The 19,998-nt window shown below is 40.7% G+C and overlaps 1 protein-coding gene across 1 annotated transcript in view; it reads right to left on the reverse strand.

The window, feature by feature from the left end:
* Nucleotides 1-232: 232 nt before the first annotated feature.
* Nucleotides 233-19,998, reverse strand: part of IFNAR1 (interferon alpha and beta receptor subunit 1) — a 45,634-nt gene continuing 25,868 nt past the window's right edge. The window contains exons 7-11 of the mRNA XM_054973608.1: nt 13,201-13,400; nt 11,689-11,843; nt 10,287-10,425; nt 9,174-9,322; nt 233-2,865 (exon numbers count right to left, since the gene is read on the reverse strand). Coding sequence (XP_054829583.1) covers nt 2,635-2,865; nt 9,174-9,322; nt 10,287-10,425; nt 11,689-11,843; nt 13,201-13,400 — 874 coding nt within the window. The 3' untranslated portion in view covers nt 233-2,634. The remainder of the gene's footprint in view (nt 2,866-9,173; nt 9,323-10,286; nt 10,426-11,688; nt 11,844-13,200; nt 13,401-19,998) is intronic.

Below are 19,998 nucleotides of genomic sequence, written 5' to 3' on the forward strand. Positions count from 1 at the left end.
CCATGTAATCTGCCTTGAGTTTCAGTGACAAAAGTGGACTATAAATGATGTTATTAATAATAGTAAAACTCTGCTTAGGATACCACAGCATCATCTCAATACCTCTGTTAGGCTACACAATTTTTAAAGATGATGCTTTACTATTTTCTGGAGTGGCAATTTGGCTTGGGCACTACTATTTCTCATTGTTACCAATCTATATGCAAAAACATATCCACTCCTAAACGTGTCAGAATCTTTCAGACATGCAGATGTTTAATATTTACCTTCTTGTACTCATTCACATATTACAGGAAAGATATTTCGTGTATGTGTAGCACCCATCTCCATAGCAAACACCATAATGTGCAAGGGGGAGACAAATGCAAAATGGCCCTTTCACTGACATACACACAAAAGCCACCATGGCCTTCGAAGGTTCTCTCACTTAATCTACATAACTATCTGCACGCATTTTTGTTCCATATTTTACTATAATTTCACATTTATTTGTCTTTCTCAATTTTGTAAGATAAAATTTCTTGGTATTTTTACAAAAATACTTTTTAAAAAGAACAGACCATTTGTGTGAATTTATGTTTTTTGAGTGATCTGAGGCAATGCTACAGTCCTAAAACTTAGGTTAAATGAGAATTAGAGGTCAAAACGTGCTCATCTCCTTCTATTCTACTGCACCTGTAAACAGACATTGTCTTGTACAGACAACTCCTCTTCACTTCAGCTGGCCTTCCAAGAGACAAAAAAAAATCAGGCATATACAAGCAGCTGCTTTAGGAGTCCAGATTTCACTATCAACATTTGATGCAAAAGGACAGAAGCAGAAGATGAACATTAGGGGTTCACACTGGATAACTACACTATACTGTCCCTTGTACATGTCTAAAGAGCACTACCCCAGAAGCAAGGTGGGCAGTGGTAATCAAGAACTACAATGAAAGTGTTGACTCAGAAAATGGCAAAGAGATCTTGGAGTAGTAACAGATAGCTTGATGAAACTGACAGTGTTCAGCAGTGTGGAAAAAGGCAAATAATGCTGGAGATTATTAGGAAAGGGACTAGATGGACCACTGGTCTGATCAAGCAAGGCAATTCTTATTTTCTTATGAGAAGCATGGAGAAAATACTGTCAATGCTTTCCTACAAATTATTTAGATTTCACTAGCAGTGTTTCCTGATTGTCTTTGAAATAAGTGATTGTTTTCATCTGAGGACTGATTTTCTTCCTCACTCAACAGCACAGAAAACTAAGCAGAGGTATATTATGTCATTACAAAGTCCTTCCCTGAAACTTGGTTTCCAATTATTTTCACACTTGAATTTCAGGTTTTACTTAAGAAATAGTCTCCTGTTGAAGATGAGGCTGTTTTTCCTATACTAGAAAAGAGACTGAAAATGTGTACTAATAAATACCCTGTTATCTATTGTAACATTCATAAAATTGTACTTGCAAGTACAAGCTGCAGGTATCCATTATAGTCACTGTAAATTTATAAAAATATTATAAAGCCTTGAAGGCTTTCTTTATAATTTTCACTTAACTTTCAAAAGATTTTTTCGTGGTAGAAGTATTGACTATCTCTCACAGCACTATTCATTACCTGCTACTTTTGGCTTAGTTGTCTGTAAGAAAGAAATGACCAATCTTATACAGGGTTAAATTAACAATGAACACCAACTCCTAGAAGGCACTACTGTCGCTGTGATTAAATTGTGCTCTGAACAACACAGTCAACAACATCACCAATGTTTGTGTACATTTGTGGCCTCCTCTGAGAAAAACTGGAGAGGCTTTCATATCAGTACTTTTTAGAGGCGTATATAGCCTGTTATTAGACTGTTATTCTTTGCTATAGCCACTGCCGGCGCCAGGGTCTCTGGCGCCCGTGGCAACCCCCGCCCGTGCGTGCGTGCAGTGTGCGCACGCCACGGACTGCGCGAAGACATCATCGCGCAATGATGTCATCGCGCAGCGTAACCTGGGGCATTCACCGGCAGATGGCTGGGGTGGTGGGCGGAGGCTGCTCCACACTCTGCACGCTGCCCCGGCAGCGGCTCGTGGCTGCTGCGCCCGGCTGGAGGCGTGTGGCAGCGGCAGCGGCACGGGGCTGGCTGGCTGCAGCAGCTGCGGGCCAGCCATGCCAGCTCCGCAGCGCGCGCCTCTGCCCCCAACACCCCCTCCGGCACCTCTCCAGGGCCCTTGTGCCTGAGGCCACCGCCTACCTGGCCTCTATGGGTGCGCCGGCCCTGGCTATAGCTAGAAGGCATTAGTAGTATTCACAGTTTATATTGTAAAAAGTAACTCTTGTAGTTGTAGGTATACAGGCTAAGTTTACTATGATTTTTCCAGCTGCTCTTTGTATTTCAAAACACTTAAACTCATAAATACTTTAGCGAAGTTCTCATGATACCTTTACATAGAGAACTCAAAATTAAAAAACAATCCTCTGTTTCAGCCATTTTCCTGATAGCAGTACATAATAAATCTTTGGCACCAGAGCCAACTTTCAGTCTGCTTTCTAGCATAAAGTCTTTTTTAAGAAAAGAGAACAGCAATAATAAAAATGATTATAAATAATTACTAAGGTGAAAACTATACTGCCCCTCTTTTCTTGGGGCTTCTATCCACTGTCCGAGTCATAATGCTCCTTCTTCTTTAATTTCATGCGATTCTTTACTTCCAGAAATATCATCATCATTAGAATAGTTTCCTGAGTCCCGACAGCTCTGTTCTGATTGTCTGTGTTCCTTAGAGTTCATTTGGTTAATTTCAGCTGGAATGCTATTTTCAATTACAAGAACACATTTTTCTGTTGATTCTTCTGAAGATATTAAATAGGAACTGCTCAGATCTTTTCCTCCAGTCTTCTGTAAATGGAGAGAAAAACACAGAAAGCAATGAGAACAAAAAAACTTGTAATGAGAACAAAAATAACTTTTGAGTTATTTTTTTATAGTACTTTTTATTAGTTTTTCCATTAGGGGTAGGGGAAAGGGGGGAAACAAGAGATAAAAATATCATACATTCTGCTTGAAACAGCATTCTGCTTATCTACATTTGCCACACTGCTCATCACTTAACTGTGATTATTAGTAAAAAATTACAATATTGCCTTCATATAATTACTACATTTGAATCTTTATATTTGTTTTTCATCCAGTTGTAAAAAGGGGTCCATGGTGCAGCAAAGTCTTCTTCCATTTGTCTAGTTATGCATTCTCCATTATCTTCGCTATTAGCTCCTCCTGCTGGGGTATTACTGGTCTTTCCCATTAAAACGCTAGTAGAATTCTTGCTATATGTATAATAAAATATTTCTGATCTTTGTCCAAATCTTCTGGTACACAGTTTAACAAAAATATTTCAGGTTTCAATGGAATTGCAATCTGTAAAAATGTTTGTAAAAGTCTATGAACCATTACCCAAAATTTATGTACCTCTTTGCAAGACCACCACATATGATAAAATGTTCCCCTATGTTTCTCACACTTCCAACAGTTATAACTTATCAGATACATTTTTATACATTTTAGCAAGTGTATCCAGTGTTAAACACCATCTATGGAATATCTTATACAAGTTCTCTTTAAATGCCACTGACTTGGTTATTTTAACATTCACTTTCCATATCTTATTCCGTTGCATTGGATCAATACTATATCCTAAATTTTGTGTCCATTTATGTCCTGGGAAGTATATAAATGTCTTTAAGTTCTTGTAATAGGCTTGCAGAAATCCAACACATATCTATTCCGGACCAAGCTTTGTGATAGTCTGAATAAAATGTATAGTCTCTTCCTGATGGATTTCTTGTTCTCCAGGCATCAATCAGTTTATATTCTTCTGCCAATCTACGAAAGGATCTTGGGAGTAGTCCTTTTGAACTCTTACATTTCTTTGTTGTTTTCCTGTCAAGGTCATGGTCGAATACAGTATTAAAATCTCCTATTAGACATATGTCCATATAATCAAATCTTGCCAACACAGTCAGATTCTGATAAAAATTTTCTTGGTGATCATTTGGTGCAAGTAGGATCTCCTTTTCCCCAATCAAGATCTCTACCAGTAGTATTCTACCATCTTCAGCTGTGTAAATCAAATTTGGTTTCAATTCTTCCCTTATATAGGCTACTATACCTCTTTTTTTAACCAACTCCGCTGTAACAAATGCAGATCCAAGTTTTTTACATATTAAATGATGTTGGTCTCTCTTTCTTATATGGGTTTCCTGTAGGCAAATAATGTCCACATTCAACATTTTTAATTGTGTAAAGGTTTTTTCTTCTTTTTTCTGGTGAATTTAGTCCATTAATGTTGGTTGAAAAAATTCTTATAGGCTTTCCTTCCATTATGCTTGTTCTTTGTCACTATCTTCTTTATTTCTTCTTGCTCTATGCGCTTTCGGTTTAGAGCTTGCAGCTTTTGATGATGACGATCCAGCCTCTTCCTCTGATGCCACTGAGTAGTCTTGCGTTGAGGTTCATCTTTTTCTGGTCCATCTTGTATGTTCAATATGTTTTTCTTGCCCTCTCTTTCCTTACGTTTCTTCCTACATCTTTCCAGGAAATTCTCCATCTTGTGGATCGAGTCAATTTTGAATCTCTGTCCTTTATAATTAAAGCTAACCCCCTCCGGGGTTAGCCATCGAAAGGAGATTAAATCTTCCCTTAATTTGTCTGTTAAAGGCTTATATTCTTTTCACTTTTGCTTTATCTTCCATGGCACCTCTTTCAGCACTGTTATCTCTCTGTCCTGTTTCTTAAAAGATTTATCCCGTAGTGTTCTCAAAATACGATCACTTATTGCTCTTCTTGCAAACTAGATGTGTACTTCTCTTGGTATATTGTTATTTTTTGCATAAGTTGAATTAACTCTATACATTAAATCAATTTCCTTAGCAATCTCCTCTTGTGGTTCTCCTAAACATTCAGCCAAAGCTGCGCCCATTTCCGTTCTAAGGTCTTCTCCTTTCTGCTCTGAGACATTCTGAAACCTTAAAAAGAAAGAGGCTCTTTCCATTTCCAATCCCATCAAGACAGGAAGAGAAGTGGAAGTGCCAAGATGAGGAGCTGCAAAATTAACACACAGCGAGATGCACACCCACACACACCTACACTCACTGAGGCTTTCCTCTTTTCCCCTCCCTCTGCCTTTGGGCGTAGTAGTAAGAGCCCTTCTTCTTATGAAGTCCCCAATGATGGGCAGGGAACTGCCATGGTGACACAACAACGACACTCAGCAGGCCAATAGAAAAGCGAAACAAAATGCTTCGGCACTCACTGTGGATTTAGGGGGAAAGACAATGAGGCTGGTGTCATTACTACTATGGTGGCTGAGTCCCTGAATCTGCTCAGCATGACAGTGGCGGTGCTGCTCCATGCCTCTGCATGCCTGCCTGTGTGTGTGTGTGAGTGAGTGCAAAGTGCCGGTGGGTGGGTGTGAGTGCACACGGGTGGGCATGGGTTTGGATGAGGGGCTCTATGTGGATGTGTGTGGGGTGTGTGAGCCCACCCTGGTCTTTTGACTCCTCCTCTGCTCTCTCTTCTGCAGCTTCCCCTCCTTCTCCATCCCCTTTTTCCTCATCTCCTGCCTGGCTTGCTTGGTGCTCTGAGCCTGGGTCCTGCCCGTCTCTTGCTGGCCCCGGCCATCCACCAGGTGTTCCAATCCCCTCTTCAGCTTTATTTCTTCCTTCCAAACTTCCCCAGTGACCCGCAGCACTACCATTGCTCGCTGCTCTTGGTCAGCGGCGGCGGTAGCCCTGGAGCTGGAGGAGGCAGCGACAGTGGCAGGAGCCTTACGAGGGCTGTTTCGCCTTATTGCACTGCACCTCCCTGCCACCTCCACTGCTCCTCAGAGGTCCGCGCAGCCCTCCCAAGACCATGGAGGTGGTGAGGAGCCCCCTTGCTGCAGCCCTCTCACTGTCAGTGTGGTGCACCATGCTGGGCTGTGGTGTTGCACAGGGCCTTTTTTCCACCTCCACAGTGCGGCTTGATGGGCTTCCCCACTGCCACTGTGACGGCAAGGCCTCTCACCAGACCATGCTGTTGTGCCACCTCTGCGGAACCTCAGAAGCCTGAGGCAGGTGGCAGGGAGGCTGCTGTGGGGCCCTGGTAGGGCAGCACTTGCAGACCCCTCAGTGTGCATTCGCCAGGATAAAAAGTGAGTCGTTGGCAATACGGTTTGCCTTTTACATAGTAGGATGAGGTCAGCCTGAAAATTCAAGGCTGCAATTGCTGGCTTTGATGTGATAATGAAAGAATTTGATTTCAAGCAGCTCATTCATGAAAAACAGTGCCCTCTTAAGCAAAGGTTGGCCCTTCTAAATCCATCAAAATTCATTCATTTTGCAGAAAAGAGCCCTTGGATCTAATCCTCAGGGCTGGCCAGACTAGAGCACCAGATTTTGAGACGCACCAAAAGGCACCATGCAAAGGTCTTCCTCTGGGCTCCAAGCCATACTTCACAGCCGCCCTCCTCTTTCGCTCAGCCTGGCCATGTTTGCATTTAGATGCCGCAAAGAAAAGAAAGAGGCTGCTCCTGTTCAAAACTGTATATAAAGAGAGAAAAGACTCACAGGAGCCACTATTCAAAACCCATTTGAATATATAATCACAATCAAATATATTAATGCATTTACTATTCAATGTTATTGATCACAGTCAAAAGTATTAATGCATTTACTACTCAATATTATAAAGCATATATGAGCTATTCAATAAAGTTAGTCTAGGGTTTCCATCGTGTATATATGTGTGTTCTTTGGCCACGAGGAACAGCAGAATCTTCACAAAGTCTTCTTAAACGAAAAATTACCAGGTGGAACAGGTTCCAAAGCAAATTAGAAATTAGCCACGCCCAATCTGGGGCCGGCTAAACTCAGATTTCGTCCCCTTCTTCAGGGGCGTGGTTCATAACTGTTCCATTCACTATTATTCAATTTCAATTGGCAAAGACGCTTGTTTTTTCCCCCAGCACCTGGACGGCAGCAGTTGTATCTTCTCCTGCGCAGGAGAAGGGGACGAAATCTGAGTTTAGCTGGCCCCAGATTAGGCGTGGCTAATTTCTAATTTGCTTTGGAACCTGTTCCACCTGGTAATTTTTCGTTTAAGAAGACTTTGTGAAGATTCTGCTGTTCCTCGTGGCCAAAGAACACACATATATACACGATGGAAACCCTGGACTAACTTTATTGAATAGCTCATATATGCTTTATAATATTGAGTAGTAAATGCATTAATACTTTTGACTGTGATCAATAACATTGAATAGTAAATGCATTAATATATTTGATTGTGATTATATATTCAAATGGGTTTTGAATAGTGGCTCCTGTGAGTCTTTTCTCTCTTTATATACTGCATTTAGATGCCAGCTGGTGCCTGCAGCTGAACATACAATGAGGTTCAAACAAGGAACAGAGTGGGTACTACACTTGAGCATGTCAGCTGAACCTGCCCAGGTAAAACCAAGCCAATTGGGTTTGGTACTGAGGCACTGTTCTTTCCTTCCCTCGCACCCTGAGGCTCTAGCAGAATTCCCTCCCTGAGGCTCTAGCAGCACACGGTCATCCATGGACTCCATCTGTGGGTAAAGACCAGGTGCATTCCACCATAGGCTGCTATCACCAGATGAACTGTGGACTTGCAAGTGGTAAGCAGCACTGCTGGGCTCCCTTCAGATGGGATGGGCATGTTGGAGCTGCTGGAATAGTGCCATCATGCCAGCAGAGAAGGGCAAAGAGTGGGTTGTCCAGCAACTACTTCCCTGACTCTGCAAACATTGGGGAACAGCTATTGGATGAAGCAGGATTTGGGATTTGTGGGGGGATGAGGATAGAGAGGGAGGAGCGTAATCTCTTGTTACTGGGGTGCAGCTGCAAAAGCAAACATTCCTCATCACTTCCTGCGGTGGGACAGGGAGAGGTGTAAATGTAACTTGTTTTGCTTGCAAATAACCTGGATAGAATGTTCAGCCATATATGGGCTGGCCCTACGCACAATCTTGGATGACGATGTGTGGCAATGGCTTACAAGAACCAAGTATTACTACAAAATCAAATTTACAAGAGCCTTGCAGGGTAGGCCTCTCTTAGTCCCACTTTATAAATGAAGTGAGCCAGAACACACCAGAGAATTGGGGTGGAGGGTGGTGGGAATTCAATACTATCTCCTAGATAAAAATTGAATTTCTCAACTCAATGCTCTGCTGAAATAAATGGGGTCTGAAACACTGTACAGAATATTGAGCTAGATATTAGAACTGTATCCTGCTTTTTAGCCAAAACTGACTCTCAACCTAGCCCCTACAGATTAATGAAAAGTAACAAAGAAAACCTTATTTTTTACATTGTTCACTGTGAATAGCAGCTAAATAAATGTAAACCTTTATTCTTGGCTTCTTGTTTTTGAATATGGGAGGAGGAGTGGTGCCAAAGTAATTTGTCTACAGTGCCAAAAACCCTTGGACCGGTACTGCCAATTGTGTTCTCAATCCTATTGTGCAATCAAACAAGTGGCTAAAATTTTGTCTTACAACTTTAAAAAAAATTATATGACAAAAACAGATCTGAAAAAGTTAATTTTGAAAATACTACAAACAGAAACAAGTTATTATAGATGTTCTACCATTAAATGTTTGAAATGTAAACTCTTTCTTTAGGACTGAATACAGATAGATATGAAGAATTCGTCCAGACAGCACTCCGAAGGAGGTGAAAAACAAGAAGGAAGTAAGATGTAATACCTGGAACCTAATCTCTTATTTTCACTGTTAGTTTTAGTTAATGTAAAGAAAAAATACCTTTCCAAGTCATTATACTTGCTATTTTAAAACTTAAAAATGCTTGCCTTTACCTAGCATTAGTGAGATAGAAAGATACCCCAAAATAAACTCTCAAAGATTCACTAGGCAAATATATGCCGTTTTAATAAAATTCATATGCTCCTTAAATGCATGGAAACTCTGGTGTGCATGTAAACAATCTGAATATGCAATGGCTTGTCTGTTTTATGATAAACTTGGGGATCTCTCTCAATTTACACATTATTACTGTGGATAATGTGGGCTTACTGTGAGCTCTGCACACACATTGGAAAACCCACAACGGAGATAGCTAGGATAGTCATCTCATAATTTATCATTTGAGACAAGATAGTTAATTAATAACTATAAATACCTCTATGAATGACGGAAGATTGCACGAAGGAAAGAATGCATATTGGATCCGCTTCCATATATACCAGACAGCATAGATGACACCAATGCCAATAATACCACCAACAATAGAAATTATAAAGATGACAAGACTAGCTTGATATGATTTCCCTATAAAGCAAAAAAGGAATTAAGATATTTAGATATTGAAAAAATATTTTTAAAGGTTTAAGAATAAATTTTAAAGGTGAGAGCTTTATCACTTCCTCATGAGAAATCTTTGAAACTGACTGTCTATAAAAGACACAGTAAAGTAAAATGGTTTCAGGCACCTCATGACAATTTTGTATTAAATCCAACATTTAATAGTTTTCTTCCTGGAACAGTGGATGTGAAGAAATGCACTCCTGCTGAGTCCTTTTCATACTCTTTGTAAGAGTACTGAAGTTCACCTGAACGTCAGCATAGAACATGGAAACGTACAGGGCCGGCGCACCCATTGAGGCAAGGTAGGAGGTTGCCTCAGGGTGCGGGGTGCTGGAGGGGCGCCGGAGGAGGCACTGGCTTCCTACCCCGCGCTGCCGCTGCCACCAGCACACGCCCCCGGCCGGGCGCAGCAGCCGTGGGCAGGTGTCTGGGGTGGCACAGGGCAACCCAGCGGGAGAGCTGGGAGGCCACCTGCATGCCGTCCCAGCTGCCCGCCGCAGCAATTGGGCCGGCTCGTGTGCGCGTCCGTGATGACGTCACACGTGACATCATCACGCAGGCTGGTATGCGTGCGTGCCCGGCCCACCGGCCAGCCATGGGCGCCAAAAACCCTGGCGCCACTCCTGGAAACATATATGTCACATTTTCCTAGGAAGTTATGTGGTGGTGGAAAGTGCCAACAAGTCATAGCTGACATGGCAACCCCAGCTAGGGTTTTCAAGTCAAGAGACTAACAAAAGTGGTTTGTCATTGCTTGCAAACCCTGATCTTCTCTGGAAGTCTCCCATCCAATTACTAACCAAGGCTTACCCTGCTTAGCTTCCAAGGTCTGATGAGGTCTGGTATGGGTTAGGAGGTAATGTGGAGAACATATATTAAATTACAATTTCTGATCAGTGCCTTCCAATAAATGTTAAACATCTCATACCACTGGAAGTTGTAACACACGTCACATTGCTAAATTTGCTGCTTTTTACATAAGACGATGCTTGTACTTCTAAACAGTATACAGTTGAAAAAGTCAAGTTCGGAATTATGAATGATGTTGATTTTTCTTCAATTTTATCCTGTACAATAAACAAAATTTAAAAACTTTAAAGATGAGCAAAATATCATTTTAATTACAGTTTGGGTTGATTACCTTCAATTACATTTTTGTCTTGGAGTGTTACCTAGAACTGTGCAATGCCACAGAAAACACAGTAGCAATATGCTGCCAACTCTCCAGTCTTAGAACATTCTGCTTGGCAGGAGAGTCCTCCTGCCAAACAGCAACTGACAAACCCTTGGCACACCACTCCCTGAGCAGCAGCTGTGTTTGCATGTACTCCAACCAGTGCAGCAGTACAGGTAGTTGCTGTGTAGCTGCCGGTTAAACAACCTTCAGGTTTGCTCGTTTCAGCTGTCTGCGGTAGCTGGGGAGAAGCACATCTAGGGCTGGATCTTATTACTCCCTTCCACCAAGTTTTCCTTCAACAGAGACTTTTCTTCAGAAGAAGCCTCTCTCCATCAGAAGAAGCCATTCTTCATCAGAAAATGTCTTTTTGTTGAAGGACGACTTAGTGGAAGAAAGTTACATGATCCAATTTAGTGGAAAGGGTTAATAAAATGCAACTCATAATTTATTTCTATGATAGAAAGCGCTTTAGTTTCATGGTCATGGAATTAGTAATAATAAAGAATAATGTTTTTGTGTCTACTTTGTATTCCAAAAGGTACTGAATTGCAAAAATTAAGTGTTGTTAACACAAAGGAACAAAAAAGAACTTTTGTGTGTACTGCCATGCCCCACATCTAAGGGTATTACTTGTAATTTTGTGATCCCTGTTTTGTTTTGTTTTTTTAATTGATAAACATGCCTATGAGGATTCCCTCTCTGGAGAATGTCTGAGCATCTGAGCACTCCAGTATTACAGGAAATTATGATAGATGGTAACTGGCTTACTGTGCATACCATTAAGCAATGAAAAATTCATGGGTAGTATTACTAACAGGACAACTTATGAGGATGGCCCACTCTGCAGATGGAATGTGCCATAAAATCTCCTATGGGGGAAATTCTGAGAACCTATTAACTATCTAATGAAGCAAAATATTCCTGTATTTTGGGCTCAATGTTGAAATAATTTTAACAAGAAAAAAATCCTGTATAATAAACAGGCCTACTACTTTCCAGGAGGACAGCAAAAAAATAGAGGGCTTATCACGCATGCGAAGCACCAGAGATGGCTGGGACAAGAGCACAAGACCGATAGGTTTGCATTACAAGTTTCTAATAAAGATTCCTCATTCATGTTTTAATTAAAAATAGTTTCTAGAATTAGCATTACCTTGACATATGAAGAATTATTCCAGTACCTAATATGGTAAGTAAAAATATAGTGTTTGCTGATTGAGGTATTTTCCGATTCTCCAGGTGGCACAATTAAAACATGAAGTGAATCCTCACTGGCATTAACCTTGATACTTGGTGGGCCAATTTCATCTTTAAAAAACAAATGTTATACAATTGAATTCCAGCATGATTTTTGTTTAAACGTTTAATAAGTTACCAAAAACACTGTCGAATCTCTACTTAAATTAGTATGGTAATTGATAATTATTATCTCTTTATTCTGCAACTCTCAGCATATAGGCTCACCAACCCCTTACAATCACCAACATTCACACACAAACCAGCAATGGAACAATAAAACTGTAGCTTTAAAATAATAAAAGCCTACAGCAGTAAAACCAATAAAAGCAGTGCAAAAGTTTACAAACAGAAATGTTTAAATATGTGGTATTGCAGCTAAAACATACCATCAAATCATAAATTTTGTCCGTTCTCCGATAACTTGATTGAATCACTGAGTTTTTATATAAAAGCATGCCTGGATTTACTGAAATCAGCACTGGCTCTGAGCAGCAGAGTCCAAATTTTAATGGCAGTGAAACCAAAGAATTACTGTACTATATACTTAGCCAAGTTTTTGTTCTCTGCAGAGATGCAGAGTAGCGATGGGCACGAACCGGAAAAAAAATGAACCGTGCGGTTCATGGTTCGTAGCATTTCACGAACCACGAACTCTCACAAACCTACCCCAGTTCATGAACTGGTTCGTTTGGTTCGTGAAAATGTCACATCCAGGTCAGCAAATCGTCACTTCCGGGCCAGCAGAAGGCCACTTACGGGTCAGCAGAAGGTCTGCAGGAAGTCCATCCCCTGTTGCCTGGGAAACTGATTGATCAGTGCCAGGCTGTCTGCAGTGACGAACCAAAAAAACCAACCAAACGAACCAGCTTAAAGTTCGTGGCGGTTCATCAGAAATGGGCTTTGACGAACCGCTGGTTCACGAACCATGAACTGGTCCGGTTTGTCACGAACTTTGGTTCGTATTTCGGTTCGTGCCATCTCTAACGCAGAGATGATGTCTTGTGCATAATTTATTTAGTGATTCATTTACAGTGTTAATAAACCTTTTGAGAGGGACTTAATCTATTGCAATGTGCTCTGTATCCATGAACTTTAAGTCTCAATAGATGTTCTGAGTACATCCAGGTCTCATGGAGAAATACATGAAGATTGACTGCTGAATAACTTCTGTCCACTTCAGTGGGGTCTGTTCAATTGCAGTAAACAGAAGCTGCATAGTAATGGAGCTTTTGAACTCACTTCTTTCAGACTCTTAAGTGCTTTAGGCTTAAACTGCTAAGATTTTTAACTATACAGGAGGAAATATTGTTATTTGTAACTGAACAGAAACTATAAAAAAGAACAAATGCTCAAACAGCATTATACGTAATAGTGAAGAGACCTTACACATTTCAGGGGGAGGGATAAAAGGAAAGGGGATACTTACTTTCTGATAAAGGTTCAAAATGTAACTCTTCAGACCAAGGTGATTTGGAATGTCTATTCATAGTCCGTACATGGAGATAGAAAATTCCATTGAAGGAAACAGAAGATGAAAAGTCACAATATGTTGTGGTGATGTTTTCACATCCAGGTACGGTGATCCATTCCTTTGAGTAATCGCGAGAGTGGAGCCTTTTGAACGCACTGGTAGAACAATAGGAGCTTAGTCATCAAAGAGTAGTATGTTTATGAGCACAACTGTACAGACCAATTATATCCATATTTGCTCAAATGACCCTTACTGAGTTCAGTATGACTTACTACCAAGCAAGTATACACAGGACTGCAGTCTTAATCTGAAGCACTGCTTCCAGAAGAGACTGGCTGAGAGAAGGGTGCAAGTTCACCATGCTACCCTCCCTGCAAAAGTCAGACTGACTGTGTGAAGAATTAGGATCTTGGCATTCAGACTATTCCTCAGGATAAGTCTCTCAGAGGCAAAGTTCCAGCCCACCCAGATACTAGTTCTACTGCTCCAAGCCAGCCTAGTATTTCCAGCCACTGGCATCACCCTAGTGCACACTTGGACATGGTACACATGTGGCTCTCAGGCTTTGGGAGGGTTCTCATACCCTAACATGCAGTTACAGAGGTCTGTACAATTTTAGCTACCCTTCTGTATTAATTTACATTTTATAATGTATTACATTTTACATTTTATGATGTATTATATTTTATGATAATTTACATTGACATTTTATGATGGTTTTTATTCAAACACCAGATGTGGACCAAGACATTTTAAAAATGTTATTTACTGATCTGGAGACTAACAAAGCAAAGGGAATAGATTTTGTCAGCAGTAGTAAACATAACCTTACTGAAGTTTCTCTAGTCCCAGAGCAGACTGATTTAGCCAGCAATATCACTAAAGAATGTTTAAACAAGGTGCTTTGCAATTATAGGAATATTGTATCAACAGCTTCTGGAGAAAACAGGAGTGCAGAACTGCTAATACTTTCAGCTATCCATACTAATAGTATGATTTTTTTAAAATTTCTCCCCTTCTTTCACTTGTACTTACAGAAGGGCACCTTTGGACTGAACCCTATATTGCCGTGGCTAATCTCTTATAATAATTTCCAAATAAATAATTTGGAAATACTATAAAACCTAAGGACTTATTATTTTCTTGACAACCCAGACACAGACCTCTCCAAACAAGTGGGTATAAATCTGAAAAGCTGTCCTGAAAGTGCTATAAGAATCACAGTTCCAGCACAATGGACCCAGTGCCTCAAGTGCTCTCTCATCTCCTCAGAAATTAAAATGCAACTAATTTCTGCTGTATTTAATAGTATTTTTCAAAACCTAGTGCTCAAGTTTGAGATAGTACAGAGAGACTTCATGCTGAAAAGTCTGTTTCTTGACTTAGCCTATTCTGGCTGTTAGATCCATTGCTACAAATGGACACTCAGGTGGTGTCTTTAATCAACTTTGGTTGATTTGCCAACAGCATCCCTTCTTGGAAAAGTAAGACTTGGCCACAATTATCCATGCTCTGATCACTGCTCTGTGGTCTGCGAGGGGCTACCTTTGAAGAGTGTTAGGAAACTTCAGTTAGTTTAGAATGCTGCTGCAAGGCAGCTAACTAGAAGTACATCAGCACAGGAACATATGCTTTCAGTTTTGGAACAGTTTCACAGGCTGCCAACCAATGTTCCCTCTAAGCTGTGCAGTGCTGTGAGCAAAAAATTTACTTCATGTCTAAAAAAATAATGTGCATTAAAGTTTTGAGTGCCCCTCCCCTTTAAATGTATTTCAGTCAACAAATATACAAACAACCAGAAAATAATTTGTATTGTTTCTCGCATAGAGCAGGCTACATCTTAAGTTTATATGAAGGCTATATTCCCTAGGGAAAAAAGGAAGACCGCAAAGACTGGGGAATGCACCACTAATGTGCACTGATGAGATCAGGTGGCCTCAGAAAAACTGCCAGCTTTTCTCACCCCATGGTGCAGTTTTTCTATGAAAATCACAGTTAACTCATATTTCTATTTGAAAAGAGAACTAGAGGACAATGCTCTTGCCCTTTAGTAGAGGCTTAATGTATGTAAATAGCATGGAGGGAAATAACATCACCTGGTGCGTGCTGCAGATCAAGCTGAAATTAAAGAGACCACTTTAAAAGTTGGCAACTGTATTTCCTGGATACTACTGATCCCAGCAAGATTACTCGGGGGAAGGTGCCCTGCTTCCTCTCTTGGGCATACAGCATTATCTTGCATGGCTGCTTTAGGACTGGCTCACATATTCCTCAATGGATGGCTACAACATCAAGTGGTGACTTCAATGAGATCAAACACCACATACAGAATTTGCTTTATCATCTCAGATGGAATTTCATACATTCTGCTGCAAGCTACCAAGAGCTGAAATAGGCCTGTTTTTGGACTTGGAAGTTTTTGGACTTGGGCTTCCTTCAAAGCACTTCCTCAGGATGGCATACACAATTCTCCCTTCCCCATGTTATCCTCATAACACTCCATAGAGAAGGGTTAGGCTGAGAGAGTATGACTGGCTCAGGGTCACCTGGTGAACTTTATGGCTAGGTAAAAAATTAAACTTGGGTCTCACAGTCCAGCATTCTAAACACTATGTATTGTCGAAGGCTTTCACGGCCGGAGAACGATGGTTGTTGTGGGTTTTCCGGGCTGTACTGCCGTGGTCTTGGCATTGTAGTTCCTGATGTTTCGCCAGCAGCTGTGGCTGGCATCTTCAGAGGTGTAGCACCAAAAGACAGAGATCTCTCAGTGTCACAGTGTGGAAAAGATGTTGGCAGGTCATTTATATCTACTCAGGAGGGGTGGGGTTGAGCTGAGTCATCCTGTAAGAGTTTCCCAGGGTGTGGAATGCTAATGGCGGGAGGCTTCACTGTATCCTGAGGAGATTCTTTTGCATATGGATTGGTACTTGATGTGCTAATCTTCTCTGCAGGGCTATTGTCGAGTATAGAGTGTTTTGTTAGCCTGGTGTTTTTCAGAACTGGAAACCATGCTCTGTTCATTCTTAAGGTTTCTTCTTTCCTGTTGAAGTTTTGCTTATGCTTGTGAATTTCAATGGCTTCCCTGTGCAGTCTGACAAAGTAGTTGGAAGTGTTGTCCAGTATTTTGGTGTCCTGGAATAAGATACTGTGCCCTGTTTGAGTTAGGCTATGTTCAGCCACTGCTGATTTTTCAGGTTGTCCAAGTCTGCAGTGTCTTTCATGTTCTTTTATTCTTGTCTGGATGCTGCGCTTTGTGGTCCCGATGTAAACTTGCCCACAGTTGCAGGGTATACGGTATACTCCTGCAGAGGTGAAGGGGTCTCTACTGTCTTTTGCTGATCGTAGCATCTGTTGTATTTTTCGGGTGGGTCTGAATACTGCTTGAAGGTTATGCTTTTTCATAAGCTTTCCCATCTGATCAGTAATTCCTTTGATATATGGCAAAAACACTTTTCCTGTAGGAGACTGTTTTTTCCTTGGTTGTTTGATTCATCCTGGGTTTGATTGCTCTTTGGATTTCAGAATGCTGTCTTCCAGTTTGGGATTCATGGAGGTCTAACGCAGCTTAAAGAGCTGGGCTGTCCGTGCCATTGTTTGTGGAGGCTGGAGGGGCACCAACTGCCCGCAGCCCCCTGTTCCCAGGCAGGGAACAGGCAAGCACGCTCAAGAACCTGAGGGCGCGTTGATCTCGGGTGTGAGGGGGGTTCTACGCAACGAGCCCCCTTCCACCCTTGAGGTCCCACCCGAAGAAAGGTTTGCTAAAATCTCTGCAGCGGCTCTGGAGTCAGTTTCTGACATAAGACCTACATGCCCAAGCTTCAGTAAACCAAGAAGGGAATTGGAATTGATCGGATGATTGAAGCAGCGATTACAACCCAAGAGAAACGTCTAAGGAGGTAAAGATTGCTATCTCTCAATATGGGACAGATTATAAAAAAGAGTAAAGAGATAAAGACAATTTAAAAACTGCAAGGGACTTGTTACATATAGGAGAGAACTCCGGCAAGTTAAATTTTTTAAAAGTGACATTATAAAGAGAAATAAACGCGGAAAATTGATTACTGTTTACATACCTGCGGCTAAGAGGAGATAACGAACTGTGAGAAAGTTTTAACATCATGAGACCTGCCGTGAAGAAAGGAGGAACAGGAAGTGCGTCAAAACCATAGAGAGATTGGTGAGAAGCGGTTTGTTAAAAGTGGAAGTAGAAAGTCGCCATCTTGAAGAAGGGCAAAGCTGTGGCTTCAAAGAAAACGGAAGTAGGCCATCTTTGAGGAGGGTAAGGGTGATTACTTCAATATAAAACCATAGAGAAAGGACGCCCGACATTTTGGACCGCGCAAGCATTAACTTTTAAAAAATAAGCTGAATCGGGACATTTAAAATTAACAGAAAGGAGCAAATTAGTGCCACGGAGTTGAGGAAAAGAGCAGACTCGTAGGAGCAAAGTAGATCTAGCCCCACGATGTCAAAGAAGGAGTGGCAAACCATGCTGGAGAACTTGGATAAAAAAGTTTCAGAAAGAAACAAAGAGCTTAAAGAAATGATGCAAGAGAACTTCAAAGACTTTAAAGAGGCACTCAAATCGGAGATGGCAGAACTCACAAAGAAAATTGATCAAGTACAGAATGAACTGTAAGCTACACAGCAGAGAGTAAATGTAGTAGAGAATACAGTTGACACCTTAGTAGATGTGCAGAGAACAGAGATGAGAGGAATGACGGGAAGAATGGCCGTAGCTGAATGTAAACAAATGGAAAAACAACTTAGAATTCGTGGAATTCCGGAGATTACAGAAAAATCAGCCCAAGAACAGATTTCAGAAATTTTGGCAGGTTACCTGGGAAGAGAGGAAGAGGAGATTGCAGCTCTCCTGGACGTGGCATACAGAATTAATTCAAAATTTGCAGCACAGAGGAAGTTACCAAGAGATATGATTGTGCAATTTACGACTAGAAATATAAGAGAGACAATTGTAAACAAACAATTCCAAGAACCACTAGAAGTCGATGGGAAGGTGGTGAGAATTATGAAAGAACTGCCCAGATCGGTGTTGGTGGAGCGGAAAAAATACAGAGAGCTGGTCCAAATGTTAAAGGACTTTAAAATCAGATATAGATGGGAAATACCAGCAGGACTGGCATTCGAATTTGGTGGAACAAGGAGGAACATTAGATCTGGCCATGAAATGGAAGTTTTTATTAGGGACAATGAAAAAGACTTACCAAAAAGTACAAGAATGTGACCAGGGAGTGTAAAATTATATCTTGGAATGTAAATGGAGTAAATTCACCTTGTAAACATAAGGCTATTTTCCATTGGCTTCTAAAACAAAAATGCAATATAGTATGCTTGCAAGAGACACATTAGAAAACAGGACTTAAAAGTATTTAAAACTGACAAAATTGGGAAATGAATTTGCAGCTGCCTCCAAAAAGAAGAAGAGAGGAGTTGCACTGTACATAAAGGAGGAGCTACAGCCAAAACTAGTTGTAAGCGATGTAGAAGCCAGATATCTAGCAGTGGAAATAACTTGGAACTCAAAAAAGATTTTGGTGATTGGAATCTATGCACCGAATGGCTCAAAAGAAAACTTTTTAAAGGATTTGCAAGGACAATTAGATGAGTTGCCTTATGACCAAATAATCTTGGCGGGTGACTTTAACGGAGTTACAAGCTTGGAAGAAGATAAGAAATCTAAAATTGCACAGAAAAAAAGAGGACTCTTGCCAAAGTCATTTTTTGCGATTAAGGAGCAGGAATGTCTGGAAGATGTATGGAAGAGACAAAATCCTAAAAATAGACAATATACTTTTTATTCTGCAAGACATTTTACATTATCAAGAATTGATATGATCTGGGCTTCCAAAGAATTGACGTTGTGGACTAGAGATGTGGAGATTATGCCTAAGGTAAGCTCAGATCATAACCCAATTATGTGGAGATTCGGAAAAAATATTAAAAAAAGAGGATGGAGGATAAATGAAGACTTGCTGCAGATAGACGACAATATGGTGTTGCTGCAAAAGGAGACCAAGTTCTTTATACAATACAACATAAATAAGGATGTGTCAACTCATAAGGTATGGGACACTTATAAAGCGGTAATTAGAGGAATACTGATGGACTTAAACGGAAGACATAGAAGGAGAAAAGAAGAAAAAAGAAAGGAAATAATGGAAAAAATTAAAGCCAAAGAGATGCAACTTAAGAAAAGACCAGGGAAGAAGCGAATATATCAGGATATAAAAATATTGCAGGAGCAATTGATGGCAATGAACAACAAAGAATTGGAGTGGAATTTGAAAAAAATGAACCAAAAAACATTTGAAGGTGCAAATAAACCCGGAAAATACTTAGCTTGGCAACTGAAAAAGAAAAAAAGAGAAGAAAACTATAATTAAAATCCAAGAGGAAGATAGAATATTATTGGACCAAATAGCCATCAGTAAAGCCTTCTATAAATTTTATGCAAAACTGTACCAGAAAAAAGACGTGAACAGGGTTTCAATAGAGGAATACTTGGAGAAAATGAAACTACCAACGATGTCAGAGGAATGGAAAGAAAATTTAAACAGAGAAGTGACAGAGGAAGAAATAAAAGAGGCCATCCAATCAATGAAATTGGGGAAAGCACCGGGACCGGATGGACTAACAGCAAAGTTCTATAAAGTGATGGCTAACGAATTGGCACCTTTTCTGAGAGAGGTAATGAATGAAGCTATGCAAGGCCAAAAAATTCCTGATTCATGG

Source organism: Eublepharis macularius, chromosome 3 (assembly GCF_028583425.1).
Source record: "Eublepharis macularius isolate TG4126 chromosome 3, MPM_Emac_v1.0, whole genome shotgun sequence".
Taxonomy (NCBI): Eukaryota; Metazoa; Chordata; class Lepidosauria; order Squamata; family Eublepharidae; genus Eublepharis; species Eublepharis macularius.